The sequence below is a fragment of the Petromyzon marinus genome, chromosome 24, assembly GCF_048934315.1.
Source record: "Petromyzon marinus isolate PM22_M1 ecotype Great Lakes invasive population chromosome 24, UKy_Petmar_22M1.pri1.0, whole genome shotgun sequence".
In the NCBI taxonomy this organism is placed as follows: Eukaryota; Metazoa; Chordata; class Hyperoartia; order Petromyzontiformes; family Petromyzontidae; genus Petromyzon; species Petromyzon marinus.
This window is the reverse complement of record NC_133690.1, coordinates 2897074-2913226: the sequence shown is the minus strand read 5'-3', so window position 1 is coordinate 2913226 and position 16153 is coordinate 2897074. Positions and strand designations below refer to the sequence as shown.

Genomic DNA, 16153 nt, shown 5'->3' with positions numbered 1-16153 from the left:
ATCCCTCATCCAATATGCGTGTTGAAAATGTGAACCCCCCCCCCCGATGCGTTGTAACGAGCCTATGAGTTGGTTGTTTCATCGTTGAAAGCAACGTGTTTACCCCTAAGCCCCTAGCCATCACGACTGTGCATTTGAGGCCTTCAGATAATAATATCACTTACATTGCAGCACTTGACACCGATATATTTTGCAAGTAACTTTTGGAAAAGTATCGCTCCGGTTTTCGATTCCTTCTGTAACGTGGTGGTGTTTTGCCATGCGGTTGTTTTTGCTCTGATTTCTATTCGCTTCGTTGTTGTACTTGTTCAGTGATTGTTTTGGTAACCGTGGTCGCTCTTGTGAACGAGGCAATTCCCATCCCTCGAGTTCTCACTGAGTTAAGCAAAATTATATAAACGCCGCCTGGTTTACACAACAAAAAGTGGACTCATATTTTGGACAATAACTTTGATGAATTTCTCCCTGCTCTAAAGCCAGGCCAAATGATAATTTTTATAATGCGCTTATTTATTAAATAACTTTCTAGCGCAGCATTCGGAGATGCAATTTTTTTCATGGACGCTATACACAAATACATTATTATAACGAGTGACATGAGAATAATTAAGGTTTTACATTATTTATAGTCGCGTGCTGCTGTGTCGTCAAGGTCAACACACCGGACCTGTGAACGCAGAGGTCGACGGTTCAATCTCCAGGCGCGGCAGTTTAAACAATGTGGTGGCAAGTTTCTTAAATCCTCCCCCCCCCCCGCCCCCGTCGCCTCTGTCCACCCAGAATTGTAAATGGGTACAACACAGTGAGTCGGCAGGTGTGGTGGGGTAAAGTGTGGGCACTCCCACCTCTACCAAGAAGTCTGCCAAGTGTGGAAGAGTCGGCTCTAACGTAGCCGGTAGAGGCTGTCTCTAGAGCTCTCGTCGAGGCCCAACCCAGTGACGAGAGCTGGCAAGCCTTCATATATTGCATACAAACTGTCCTGATAAAAAAAACATATATTTTTATATATCAAGAGTTTCATCTTTTGTAATGTATTTTGTTTCAGTCTCTGATCACCTTCGTGAACAAACATCTCAACAAGCTGAACCTGGAGGTGACCGAGCTGGAGACGCAGGTAGGCTCCCGTGCTTTGCCCTAAGCTCTCGTGCTGGTGGGCACAGTGAATGTGGGGCGCCATGGTGGCTAGGAGATGTTAACTACCTCACCTGGTATGCAGGAGGTCGAGGGCTTGATCCCCACCCTGACAATGCCTGTATATTTGGAGTTTGTGCGTTCTCCCCGTGGTCGTGTGGATTTTTCTTTGGATCATCTGGTTTTTCCCTCCACATTTAGCATCGACATGCATTTCGAGTATTTGGCTGCTATACATTTCCACGTGACGATAAGCAACTTAATTCAGTTTAACACGTAGGCTTAATTCAGCTAACTTTTGTGGCCAGGTCGCTTCTGAAAAAGAGCTCAGTGGGCCTTACTTAGTAAAATAAAAATACTTTTAGTTCATAGTTTTTAAAAATAGTAACCTGTGACCCAGAGTCGCCAGTACTGATCCATGTAGGATATACATTATTGATTTAATTACTGGGAGCTTCACTCTGAATACATTTGTGATATGTCCAGGATATCGGTACACCTATAATTCCGGCATTCATAAGCTCATATTATTTAAGCCAACATGCAAGTTAATACAATTAACTAATTACCCACCTAATTTATGTTTTTTTATCATTCGGTTTCATGATCCTCAGCTCATTAAAGAATTAATCTTAATTAACTAGCTTTTACTCTCTTTAATATTTAATATTTCCAGAAATGTATACTCGTGTATCCTGTTAATGAAAATAGCATTTGCATCTGAACAACCTGAACGTGACTCCTTTTGACACGTAGGTAAGCTACTGCACTGGAAATCGCCTGATGATGCTGGTTGCGACTACCAGTGAAACGTCATACCACATTGCTCAAAATCTCGTAGGCTGCTCTTCAACATTCTGGCGTGCTGAAACAATAAAAGAAAACAACTTGCACGTTTGTTCACGTGACAGCTCAATGTATTTGCCTGCGTCGGATGGAGGAGAGTGTAAGCCACCCATTGGCCTCTTACTCACATGGCAATCTGACCCAACTGTGCCACACGCCCTCCCACATGGCCTTGTGGGAGCCTCGGTACTGATGAAGTTAATTTTATTTTTATTTTACGAAAACTAAAATGAACTGATGACGTACGCGTACGTCACCGGAATGGCAAAGGGTGAATATTTGGAGGACTGCAGAGCCAGGAAAATTGTTGGCACCAGCTCATTACGTTACGACCTTCCTGCCTGTCCGTGGTTCCTTGCATATCCCGTAGTTGTTCTCTCTCTATGAGAGTGAGCGAACACCGTACGGCTCATTATAAGTTTAAATTATTATTAAAGGTTATTCTGTGTATGGATGCTTTGTTTGTAATGGTCTGTTTTTCTGGTGGGCCCATCGATTGGATCTGTTGCTTCACAGTTTGCGGACGGGGTGTACCTGGTGTTGCTCATGGGCCTACTGGAGGGATACTTCGTGCCTCTGTACGGATTTTACCTGACGCCCGATAGCTTCGATCAGAAGGTAACGCGCACGATCGGTCTCGGCAATCTCTCGCATCGCGGCTTCTGTGCACGCCCACTCCTCGCGTTCTCTCCCCGGGCTCCATTTGTAACCCCACCACGCCCTTCCTCCTTGCCACCATTGACCATTGCCCATGGAATCATAATCAGAAAATGTCCAGTCGGGGCGGGTAAGAACGTAAGAATGTTACAACAAACTATATATATAAAAAAAAAACATGCTTTAGGCCAGTTCATGGATGGCAAATGCTTGACGCACAAATGAAAGCGAAAAAAACTGTCCAGTGGTTATCTCTTCCACGCCCCCTCTTCCCCCGCCCCATATATAAGCCTCCCCCCCATCCCCACCCTGACGGAAGATCCCCACAGGTTGGGGCATCTCGGCGACCACCCCCCACCCAAGGATGGCTCTGAAACGCCGATAGTCCCCCCCCCCACCACCACCCTCCCCCCCTCCAGAAACCATCGGCGCGTTGTATATTGGGCTCGTGTTCTTGCCACGATAAATAAATAAAAAGAGGAAAGTACAGTATATATGTTTTAAAACGCACCAGTGTGCTACTGGTCACCCAGAACAGAACCGACCATGGAAACGTATCACAGCTCGATACCCGGTGAACGAACACGAAGGAGACATCGTCACAGCGATACACTCGGCTACTCCTGACAGCAAGTATCTGGTTCAACCACCTCAATGTAAGGTTATAGTTACCGTTGAATCAGAGCAGAAGAAGTTTGAGAGGTTTCTGCTATGTTGCAATGCTAAAGGAATGTAGGGGTTTGGAAGGTGGCACAGTGGTTGGAACTTTGCTTTCCACACCTGGGGACGCGAGTTAGATTCCCGGCCATTGCTAACATTGGCGGTCAGTAAATCTGAACTGGTCCTGCGTTCTCTTTCGCCAAGCAGCCCTGACCAGCGCGGTGACGTGTGATCGAGCAACACCCAAATGGCTTGGGGCGGAGGCCTTCGTCCAGTAGTGGACTGACAATTAGGGCTGTGTAAGAAATGCAGACCAGTATACACACATATATATTGCACAGCCTCACACCAACCACTTCTCAATATGTGGTTGAAACCTTTTTATGTAGGATTCAATATGGAATGCGTAACCGCTACACAGCAAGAGCATATTACCGTTGAAGCAGCTTTAATTAGTTACATTGGTTCATTATCAATCAACTGCTGCACGATGGCTGCCACATGCCGAGTTTTGTCATGGGGGTGTGTTTACCCATACTTCGCCGTGATGGTCAATGCGGGTTGGTGAAGAGGGGGAGAGCCCAGGGCCGGTTTAGACGTCACTCGCCCTCCCGGGCTGCTCGCCGATCACTGCGCCACTGCTCCACTCCTACCATAAGCTTATCACTTGGTGCCCAGGGCCGGTTTTTCCCTCAACGTTTAGAATCAACTTGACGTGTTCAGAGTATTTGGCTGCTGCTAGACATTCCCACGCGGTAAGCCACTTCGTTGAGCTATCATTTGTGGCCAGGTCACTTCTGAGAAACAGCTATATAGCTTAGTGGGCCTTACCTGGTAAAATAAAAAAAAGTTTCCTTTGATCAACTTCTTATTTTTTATCTTACTCCTCTTTGCTCCCTATGGAGCAGAAGGCCGCAACATTCCCACGCAATGCCGGACGGTCTTTAGCAGCTTTCTCTGCTTCACTCCAAGACAGGCCTCTGGTCTTTAGTTTTTGATTTAAAGCTTTCGTGACCGAAAGAGCTAAGAATATGGTCTTTAGTTGTTGCTTTTTTATCAGCTTGCTCCTGCACATTTAGCAAACTTAGAATGTATTAATATATTGAGTTCAAATGTAAATATAGAATGGGTTTAAATCATGTGTATATTGTAATGTAAGCTGGTTGAACTTCTTTTGCACCATATGCAGCCAACCGTGCTCATATTGCATTGCGGTTGCTTATGTTTGACAAGATGGTAAAGAGTCCGTGACGTCTCAGTCGGTGGCTATTGAAGGTCGCGACTCGTCTTTAACAGTTGACTATTCAGGATACTCCACACTGTGACTTTCAACACTGGTGTGACAACAATTAACGCATTAAACATCGGTCGAACTTAAAAGTAAAAACAAAATAGTGAGCATTATAATTTTACGCGAAACCTGTCGTTCGAGGCTTCTACTCCAAAATCGATCTCGAATGTGTGCCAGGTCCACAACGTCACCTTTGCCTTTGAGCTGATGCAGGACGGCGGGCTGGCCAAACCCAAGGCGCGTCCTGAAGGTGAGCACCCCGGTGGCTTCGGTGATCACTCGTTGCCTCGCAGCTCTGTGCTTTGTTGCCGGGGATGCCGCCGTGATTCTAGCGGTCAGCACGCCGGACTTTGCCAATCCCAACAGCTGAAGCATTCGTGCAGCGGTGGCCAACCCGGCGTTTGCCCAAAGCCGCCGGCGGCGTGCGGCTCTGTCGAAGCGGCGTAACGTAGACAAAGATCCCCCGTATAGGCTGAACAGACTGTTGGGGCAAGTGATGTTAACGAGTAGCACGTCTGAAGGCCGGCACGGCACACAAAGGGGTGGGGGGGCAGCACCACGCCCGGCCGCCTTTGTCTACACACACCACACCAGGTACTCATTTGAGGCTGAGTCGACCTAGGGGGAGGCCCATGACCGGTTAAGATAATCGTCACTGCTGTTGGTGGCCGTAAGCGGGAATGGATCCCGAGTCGCCGGGTTCATAGCGCAGCTCGCTAACCACTACATTACCGCTCCCCATAAGGTAGAACATTCTATCACAGTCGCAAGAACAATCATGAATATCTCTCGTGCTGTGCCAAAAACTATCAATATATATACTATCAATATATATCAACTCTAGAATATATATACTTTTATATATATATATTGACTTGGCTCTTCGCAGAACTCATGGGTATTTTTTGGCTCTTGGTCTGTTACAGGTTGGCCACCCCTGCAGTAGTCCAAGCTTCGTAATATCCCCCCCCACCACCACCTCTGTCCACCACAGTTCATCGGCAGTGTGTCTGTGGTGGGGCAAAGTGTGGGTACGCCCACATTTTTATTCCGAGGCGTCTGACCAGCGTGGAAAGAATCGGCCTAATTGTCCTGTAGCGAGGCTCCAGAGCGCCCTCCAGTGGAGGCCCTTCTGCCAGCAGTGTCACGAGCAAGTAATTGCAGGGCTGCACCTTTGCCTTGACACTGGGAAGGCCTTTGTTGTTGGCTGAACCACGTGTGGCTTTGTCCAGGCTGTGGAATCGGGTCAGAAATCCCATTCCCCGTGTCTCATCCCGAGCAAAAGCCACGAGTTGAACAGCTCCGTCACTCTCGCGTGTTCCTAGCAACAGTGGGAAATGTTAGATTAGATGCAGCACCTCACGTGGGCATTGTTTATCAAAGCACAACAGTAACTACATTGTGAAAAATAAGCATAGGTTTGTACCCTTTCTGACACTAAAACAGGTATTAAGATTTTGATTTAAAGCTTTCGTAACTGCAGTAATTCATATTCTTAGTTTTTTCGGTAAAGTCACGTTGAAGAGAAACAACAAAATAATAAAATATATATAAAACAATAAAAAATTCTCACGACGTTTCGACCATAACTCAAACGGTCATCTTCAGGTGTGTTGGTTTGCATAAATTTATTTTTAAACGGCGCATTTATTTATTTATAAAAAAACTTTAGCGTCACACGCAGCGATTTGGCAGTTTACCCAGGACTAGTCCATCTATATTTTGAAAAGAGGAGGGGGGAGACGAAATTTTTTATAATGTATGCTGTCTGAAAGCCAATGTAAGCGTGAACAATCAATTAAGAACTGAAATGGTTTATCAAATCTTTCCAATGATTGCTAAGATAGAATCCATCTTCTCGGTTGAAATTGTCTCTGTGCTTGTATATGTGGATAGCCTCATGAACGAATCTCTCATGGAAGCCAGATGGCTTACAAAGAACCTCTGTCTTGGAAAAGTCAATGGCATGTGAGCCTACTGAATTAGAACAATGATCTGCTACGGCCGAGGTGTTGGTCCTACCGTGTTTAAGGTCTGCTTTGTGTTCACGAATGTGGTCCGAGACATGGCGTTTGGTTTCTCCAATGTAACTACTACCACAGAGGCAACTTAGTTTGTAGACACCAGGGTATTGTATGTCCGGAATCACATCTTTTACAGACGGAACCAGATCACGGATTTTATGTAATGTGTTGAAACGGACCTGGATCTTGTGTTTATTCAAGATTTTGGAGATCTTTTTTGTGATCCCAGCAATGTAGGGTAAAGTGATGGTTTTGAAAGGCTCCTCAAGAGGGTTCTTCTTCATGGTTTGAGTGATAGCTTTGCGGATTGTATAGTCTATACAAAGCTATCACTCAAACCATGAAGAAGAACCCTCTTGAGGAGCCTTTCAAAACCATCACTTTACCCTACATTGCTGGGATCACAAAAAAGATCTCCAAAATCTTGAATAAACACAAGATCCAGGTCCGTTTCAACACATTACATAAAATCCGTGATCTGGTTCCGTCTGTAAAAGATGTGATTCCGGACATACAATACCCTGGTGTCTACAAACTAAGTTGCCTCTGTGGTAGTAGTTACATTGGAGAAACCAAACGCCATGTCTCGGACCACATTCGTGAACACAAAGCAGACCTTAAACACTGTAGGACCAACACCTCGGCCGTAGCAGATCATTGTTCTAATTCAGTAGGCTCACATGCCATTGACTTTTCCAAGACAGAGGTTCTTTGTAAGCCATCTGGCTTCCATGAGAGATTCGTTCATGAGGCTATCCACATATACAAGCACAGAGACAATTTCAACCGAGAAGATGGATTCTATCTTAGCAATCATTGGAAAGATTTGATAAACCATTTCAGTTCTTAATTGATTGTTCACGCTTACATTGGCTTTCAGACAGCATACATTATAAAAAATTTCGTCTCCCCCCTCCTCTTTTCAAAATATAGATGGACTAGTCCTGGGTAAACTGCCAAATCGCTGCGCGTGACGCTAACGTTTTTTATAAATAAATAAATGCGCCGTTTAAAAATAAATTTATGCAAACCAACACACCTGAAGATGACCGTTTGAGTTATGGTCGAAACGTCGTGAGATTTTTTTTATTGTTTTATATATTTTATTATTTTGTTGTTTCTCTTCAACGTGACTTTACCGAAAAAACTAAGAATATGAATAGGTATTAAGATGTTCAAACACCAAATATAAACCTTTTGCAAGGCATCAGGTCTGCATTAACCACACACAGTACTTGTGGTGAACATGCAAACAAACATGCTCTGATAATATAACGCATTGTCTTTGATACTGGCAAAAAGGTCCCATGATACGTTAATTACCTAATTTATAATTGATCCTGTTGTACATCCACTTGTAGTCACGCGACATTCAGGGTTCCCTTGTTAGATGGTGCTCAAAGCTCAAATGGGCGAATGCCGAAATAGCGATCGATAATGATGTAGGAAACTGGGTTATAACAGGCCAGCCTCTGGTTTAGACTTTCTTCCGCCTGATGACGACTGCTTGCGTTGCGATGGAAACGTCGTGATTTATTATTTTTTCTACCTACGTGACTTTACCGAAAGAACCAAAGCGTCTGGTTATAATACGTTCTTTCACGACCAATATTATCCATTATAAAGGGGGGGGGGAGAGTTTGGATTAGATCGCGTGAATAACACATTCCTGCGGAAGGAGCTGGTAGGAACGTTGGGTTGCTCGGTCAGTGGCCAGGGTCAACGGCGGCGTGGTGTATTCCGCACAGTATGCCCGACTGTGAGGGCGGGCACAAGCCGGCGTGAGTAGGTTAAACGTTGAGTTTTATAAGGGCACCACGGGGTGACCAGCCCCTCCCCACCCAACCCCACCCCTCCCACCCAGCCCCACCCAGCCCCACCCTCCCCACCCAGCCCCTCCCCACCCTCCCCTTTCCACCCAGCCCCTCCCTCCCCATCCAGCCCCTCCCCTCCCTCCCTCCCCACCCTCCCCTCTCCACCCAGCCCCACCCCTCACATTTTTGGATGGACGATGGACGGACACAATAATCCCCTGTGGGCTGGTATAACCAGAGGTTCCTACCAGTATAAATGTGTTCTTAAACCGGCCACCACCCGACACAGACAATCAGTAAAGTTTGAGTACTTAAATTGTAAATGTCGTGGGTTTACTCTCCAACACACAAGCGGCGTGCTGAAGTTGAAACGAATTGGCACGTTTTGTTTACGTGACAAACCTTACTAATTGGCTCTGTCGGGTGGTGGCGGGTTTAACAACACATCAATATTTACGCGATCTAACCCAACAAAAAACACCTTCATTATGGTTGTACTGGGATCATGAACATACTTGCATTAATGGGATCTTCCTTACCTCCAAGAGCAGGTTCTGTGGTGAGCCGGATAACTCCATCCTGGGTCTACAGTTTCCCCAGAGTCTTGTAATGATATGACCTCCTCATGCATTCAAATCCAAGTCAAGGATTAACTTGTGAGTGTGAGCTGACTGTACAGGGTGTTCCATGTGTCTTGTGTGACCCCCCCATTGAACTGTCTAACACTTATTCTTAGCTCTTTCGGTAAAGTCACGCTGAAGGGAAACAATAAAATAATAAAATATATATAAAAAATAAAAATTCTCACGACGTTTCGACCATAACGCAAACGGTCATCATCAGGTGTGAAAAACCAACGGCACCTGATGATGACCGTTTGCGTTATGGTCGAAACGTCGTGAGAATTTTTATTGTTTTATATATATTTTATTATTTTATTGTTTCCCTTCAACGTGACTTTACCGAAAGGGCTAAGAATATGAATTACTGCAGTCACGAAAGCTTTAATTCAAAATATCTAACACTTCATATTTTTTAAGGTTTTATTAAACACAGAAATGAATATGCAAAGGGAAAAAAAATAAGGGGTTCAAATAATTACCATTGGGGCTCACAAGACATCTGGACCAGCCGTGTCGAGTGGCGCCATCTGATGTTGCACGCGGCTCATTTCTGTTGGGGTCGGCCTGGGTCAGTGGTGGCATGAAGAATAAACAATTTGAAGATGCATCGCTTGAGAAAAAATGTCCTTGTTAAAATGTTAGAGACGTTACAAGCACTGTTTTTTTTTGCTTCTGATTTTGTAAACAGTTAAGAAAGATTCTTTTAAGGCCACATATAAGTTGCATTTTTCTCATCTTAATGTAATTTATATAGCGTCTTAACTGAGGCGCTTTACAGAGAATTAAGAATGGTACGTACGCATGTAATGGCGGAGATGAGGTGAATGAAATAGATTAGAGGAGGCAATGGGCGAATCTGTAATGCTTGAATTTGGTGAAAGCGAAATTGATGACAGTAAATGATGATCAATGGATTGAATGAACGGGAAATGAGTGATGGCCATATAATGAGAATACGAGGAGGGAACAGTGATTGTGGTGGTTATGAGGGGGTGGGATTCAGGGGTCGTGGGGTGAGCTAGGGGAACACAAGTGAGTTTTGAGGGATGAGCGGAAACTAGTGATCGAACGTGACAGCTGAGTGTGGAGAGGACGTTTGTAGTTTCAGGTGATTTCCCCCTCTCGGTCTAAAATATAAACGTGGCAGTGTCAAGTGCGCAAAAACGAAAGGTGCCAAAATGTGATGATGCTTTGTAGCGCTGTCACTGCAGACCGTGGTTTGAGTCATTGGAGGTGATTATTTTTTTTGTTGATGTAAAAAAGGGAAGTTTTGCCAAATGGGCCTTCCTGTGGTCACGCGAACTGTTGTTTTGTCTCCGGAGTAAGTATTTGCAAACATCACGGACACGTGGAATCGAACAGCTAACGGAGCATGTTATCAGTTGCTTTCTTGCTCCCGATTTGCATTACCTCCGCCATTGTTGAATATTGCCACATTTGCATCTTGCAATTTATTGTGACATACGCTTGCCCCTCAACCCAATGCAGATGTGGTGAACCTCGACCTGAAGTCGACCCTGCGAGTATTGTACAACCTCTTTACAAAGTACAAGCATCTGGATTGATGGCTGCTGCGGCCTTCCGAGTTTACGCCACCACCTGCATTGTGGTCTTCCCTGCCAACGCAAACGTCCAAGACTCGTGCGCAAATCTTCAGAAGGTTACGTTTAGAAACGATGTATTTGTTACAGCAGATTATAGTGTTTTGTTACAAAATGCATTGTTAATCTGCGCATCCGATATTAAACTGTTTTTTTTACATTATTACACCTCATCACAATAACCACAAGTTTTTTAAAGACTGCAATAAACAGGCATCTTACAGTAGTCCCTCGGTTAACGTTTTTAATCCGATCCACAAAAACTATTGTTAACTGAAATAACTGTTAATTGAATATAGGAAACATGTTAAAAGCATTAATCCGTTCCAAGATGATCAAAAGATGACCTGTTTGATCCTAAAAACGTAGTTTATAAGGCGAATTACTTTCCTACTCGTTTCCTTTTGCGAATTCACTTTAGGGGGCATTGCGTTTACTCTTAATTCACCTATGAGTTGAAACTGAAGTAAAAATCGTCGAGTCTGCAAGAGAGCTGTTTCCACTGCCAAGACAAGACAACGTAATGTAAAACAAAGCCAGGTCGAAACGCTCAGAAATAGGCATCGCTGATTGGCAGAGGGCATGGCTCAGCCCCATTTACGAGCGCTCCGATTGGCCGAAATCGGCACCCGCGTGCATAACGGAAACGTGTCATTAATCGACATTTTTAGGTTCGTCGAAACCATGGGGTCCTACGGGAGGCGAAACGTGAACCGAAAAGCCGTTCACCGATGTCGCTGTAATCCGAGGAGCTACTCTAATTGCAAAACAATGCATGCCATTAATCAAGAACTCCTCTTATCCAAACACTGCTGTTGAAGAATAGAGCACATTTGATAGAAGGCTTATACCGGAAAAATGTGTAAAGATGGCATTTATACACTGAGGTGTGCAGACATTACTTCTCTACACGCCACACTTGGTGTAGCTTGATGACACACGTGAATGCTGTTCATCATTGGGCATGAGGTTACCAGCGCAGATGGAAGATTTGCCAAGTCTGTTCGTGCAGCCAAGAACATCGCTTAAGCAGGGAGACTGCCAATTGAAAGAAAGCACGGATGCACGTCCAATGCTTCAACCGGTTACATTTCAAGAGATTTTTCTTACTCGTATGGCCGATGTTGATGTCGAGGAGCAACTTTTACATTGAGGTGGTTGAGCCAGATAATTGTCAGGAGTAGCGGAGTGCATCACTGTGATGATGCCTCTTAAGTTCCCTCGTGTTATCGCCACACCACGGTTTTAATATAATTTTCGAGGTTTGGATGAGTTGATTGGCGTTCAAGGCAACTTGTGTTTAGGGCAGAGCATTACCCATAAAATGATAACCCATATTTTACCAGTGCACTTACCACTTATGTTGCCTTACACATCAAGAGTAAATGAAGCAATAGTGACTATCCCCTAAATTGCCTTAAACAATTATTTTTTTTTTTAATTGAACGGTTCCATAATTTGTAAAAAAGTTAAAAAAATCAGTATTACACTTCACTGTGGAATCAGTTGGCGAGTTCCATTACTTTTCGATTTAAAGCTTTCGTGACTGCAGGGATTCGTCTTCTTGGTTCTTTCGGTAAAGTCACCACCATGTACAATGGAAATAAAATAATGAAATAAAATAATAAAATTCTCACGACGTTTCGGCCACAACACAAGTGGCCTTAAATTTTGATTTAAAGCTTTCGTGACTGCAGTAATTCATATTCTTAGTTTTTTCGGTAAAGTCACGTTGAAGGTAAACAACAAAATAATAAAATATATATAAAACAATAAAAAAATTCTCATGACGTTTCGACCATAACTCAAACGGTCACCTGAAGACGACCGTTTGAGTTATGGTCGAAACGTCGTGAGAATTTTTTATTGTTTTATATATATTTTATTATTTTGTTGTTTACCTTCAACGTGACTTTACCGAAAAAACTAAGAATACAAGTGGCCTTCTTCAGGTGAAGAAACGGGTCTATCAAGAAGACAGAACTTGAATGAACGCTGTCAAGCAAGGACTGCGTATTTTGAAACTGTGTGGACGGAGTTGAATGAGCATGTCACCAGCCCCACCTCCGCAGCGAGGGAGGGAGGGAGGGGGCTGGGAACACAAAACAAGGACCGCGTCTTTTGAAACTGTTCAAACTCCGCCCGCACAGTTTCAAAAGACGCGGTCCTTCCTTGACAGCGTTCATTCAAGTTCCGTCTTCTTGATAGACCTGTTTCTTCACCTGAAGAAGGCCACTTGTGTTGTGGCCGAAACGTCGTGAGAATTGTATTATTTTATTTCATTATTTTATTTCCATTCTACGTGGTGACTTTACCGAAAGAACCAAGAAGATGAGTTCCATTACTAATTACGATTTGCCTTCACGAGAGTTTTAATCAGTTTCACTGTGAGATTGCACACGTTCCATCGGTAATTCATGTAGACATCTACTTCTATGCAGTTTCTATTTGATGTAAATAAAAGAACAGGACATTGCCTAATGTTCCGGTGGACTAGATTGACACGAAAAAAAAACGATACGCTTATGTACATTACTTGTAGGGTTTTGTGGTTTGAATGGCAGTGGTGAATTCCAAGTTTGGAGACCTGGAAGCTCAGGGTTTTTTTGTCCATCCCTTTAGAACTGGTTTGGTGATGACCCAGCGTTTAATCAGAATCTACGTTGTCTCCGCGTCTCATCATTTTGCAATTTTTTATCTAAACAAAAAAAAGCCAGAGGTGGACTTTGCCAGTTCCATCACACGAAAAGATGAGGGCAGATTCAGGCAGCAGGGCCCAGTGCCAAATTTTCATCCATTTTAAATATATATCTAAAGAACATGTATAATGACAATCATTGGCGGACACGAGTACGCGGTGTGCGTAATGTGCATCAAGCGTCCGATTCAAGTGTCTGCTGAAGGGAAGTTTTTGCGAAGGTTTGGCAGGATAAAAACATTGTCACCAACCATTGCAAAACTGCCACGCTGCCAATTCATTAAATAAGAGTATACACCAACAAATGTACTTTATATGTTTAGCTTTTAAATCTAAAAGCTGTTATTTATCACGCTTTAACATTATATGCTTTCGCTATGTTATTCTTACATGTATATTTTAGTACACCCAATATATTAAGTATATAATTTCTTGCCATTCTATAATATTTTTTTTTTAATGTTGACAGTTGCCACATGTTACTTTCACACCTAGGAATTCAGATCTCTCTTTTTTCTCTGGATTAAAGTTCGGTGTTTTTATGTTTAAAACGCTCTCTTTATCCAAGATGACGATGAGGGCGGTTCAATTAGGGGACGATAATCGAAATGTGACCAGTTTTTTTCTCTTTACATTTTAATGAATTGTACGTCTCGCACAAGATATTTTAAACACTACGAAATAAAAACTGAATGTCTCGGTTGTGATGCTTTTGGTTGCATGATAAATCCTAAGAATGCGTGCTAGCTGTAGTTGTAAAGATTATCTGAGAGACAAATAAGAAAACTACGAATATCTATGATTGGTTAAAAGGTTTAGTTCCATCATATCTTGATGCTCCAATATGTGCATCAACTTTGGTGATTTCACCGCTCACAACTGTGTATTTGTAGATGCGATATATAGTTCGCAGAATTAATGTGTCCAGAACGATTGGATATGAGGAAAATCTGTGGTAGATACAATAGAGTACAGCAGTTTACATAGACGAGTGAGATGGCTAAATTACTTGGCAAAAAAAAAACAATGTATGTATCACAGGTCAAAAAATGGTTTAATGTCACTGTGGCTATCTTGCGCATCTTGGAAAATGTTTCCCACTTACATGGAAATTTGATGTCGTAACAGAAATTCCAGTCGACATCTTGCCATGAGTCACGATGCACTTTATTTGTTTGGTAAATACCCTTCGCCAAAATATTTTCCACGGTATTTATTTACCAGGATCAATACCTCAGCCGTGGCTGATCATTATTTTAACACGAAATTTATTTTGCCAAGATGAAGGTACTCTGCAAACCCACTGGCTATCAACAAAGATTTGTTCGTGAAGCCATTCATATATATAAACACAGACACAATTTCAACCAAGATGGGTACAAACTGAGCAATCATTGGAAGGACGTTTTCACCAGTTTAGGTCATAACTGGTTGTGATGTTCCTATCCTATCTAGCAGTTATTTTCGACTCTCTATGAGTTACATTCACTAACACAGCCACCGTTAGCTGTGTTAATAAATGGCGGCTTGCCATTCTTTTCCACCCCCATGTGGCCACTGCGCTGTCTTACATTGACATGCTAATCTCTCACAATACAATGGCCACCCCCCACAGCTCCGTAGTACCTCCCCTACATTGGCTTTAGCTGCCCCGCCCATCTCTAAACCTTTATAAACAGCTCTTTGATTGGTGTAGACCTACTGCCGGTGTCGGAGACCTCGCCTACATTAACATTAGCTGCCCCGCCCATCTCTAAACCTTTATAAACAGCTCTTTGATTGGTGTAGACCTACTGCCGGTGTCGGAGACCTCTCCTACATTAACATTAGCTGCCCCGCCCATCTCTAAACCTTTATAAACAGCTCTTTGATTGGTGTAGACCTACTGCCGGTGTCGGAGACCTCGCCTACATTAACATTAGCTGCCCCGCCCATCTCTAAACCTTTATAAACAGCTCTTTGATTGGTGTAGACTTACTGCCGGTGTCGGAGACCTCTCCTACATTAACATTAGCTGCCCCGCCCATCTCTAAACCTTTATAAATAGCCTGCCTCGGCAAATTTCCCCCTCTTTTTTCACCTGAAGACGATTGCTTGTGTTGCGATCGAAACGTTGTGATATTGTTATTATTTTGATGATTTTTTTCTATCTACGTGGCTTTACCGAAAGACCCAAAGAATATACAAATGTACATGACAAAAGACCTGAGGTAAATTGTATTGCAGGGGCTGCTGGCACCTTGGGCAGTAATTGAAATTCTGCAATACTCGTAGAAAAATGCAGAAAAAGAACTGCCAAAGCACATCGACTACTTGTAGCAATAAAGGCAATATATAAAGTATGAGGAGGAATCTGTGGAGGGGGCGGGGGGGGGACTGAGTCTAGATAGGTAATGCATTAACAGTCTCAAAGGAAGATACGGTCCAGGATACTGCCATATTAGTAGGTTTGGGGGGGGATGAAAGCAGGTGAAGGCCAAACGAGTTGATTCGTAGGGCAGAGGCAATAGGGAGGGGTGGGGGCGGGGCTGCTAAGGTGTATGTTGAAATCACCAAGGAGAAAAAAAGGGATGGGAGAGGGGGGGATAGAAAAAAAGAGGCAGTTATGGTGGTTAAAGAATGGGGGCCGGGGGGGGGGGGTAAATAATGAGGTGATGCTGCAGGGGTTGAAATCAAAAGAAGAAAATTACGTAGTCACAGGGAGGTGGGGGCAGGGATCCACGAGGGAGGGTGGTGAGGACAAAACCACCACCTATGCCAACTGGACGGTGGGGGGAGGGGGTATGGAAGAATGAAGTGAAGAGGAAA

General features: G+C 43.6%; 1 protein-coding gene across 1 annotated transcript in view; it reads left to right on the top strand.

Moving 5' to 3' along the window:
* The window catches only part of LOC116945493 (beta-parvin-like), a 43428-nt gene extending 29381 nt beyond the window's left edge, over positions 1 to 14047 (top strand). Inside the window, exons 10-13 of the mRNA XM_032959835.2 lie at positions 1046 to 1114; positions 2494 to 2595; positions 4763 to 4835; positions 10535 to 14047. Coding sequence (XP_032815726.1) covers positions 1046 to 1114; positions 2494 to 2595; positions 4763 to 4835; positions 10535 to 10611 — 321 coding nt within the window. The 3' untranslated portion in view covers positions 10612 to 14047. The remainder of the gene's footprint in view (positions 1 to 1045; positions 1115 to 2493; positions 2596 to 4762; positions 4836 to 10534) is intronic.
* Positions 14048 to 16153: the final 2106 nt, after the last annotated feature.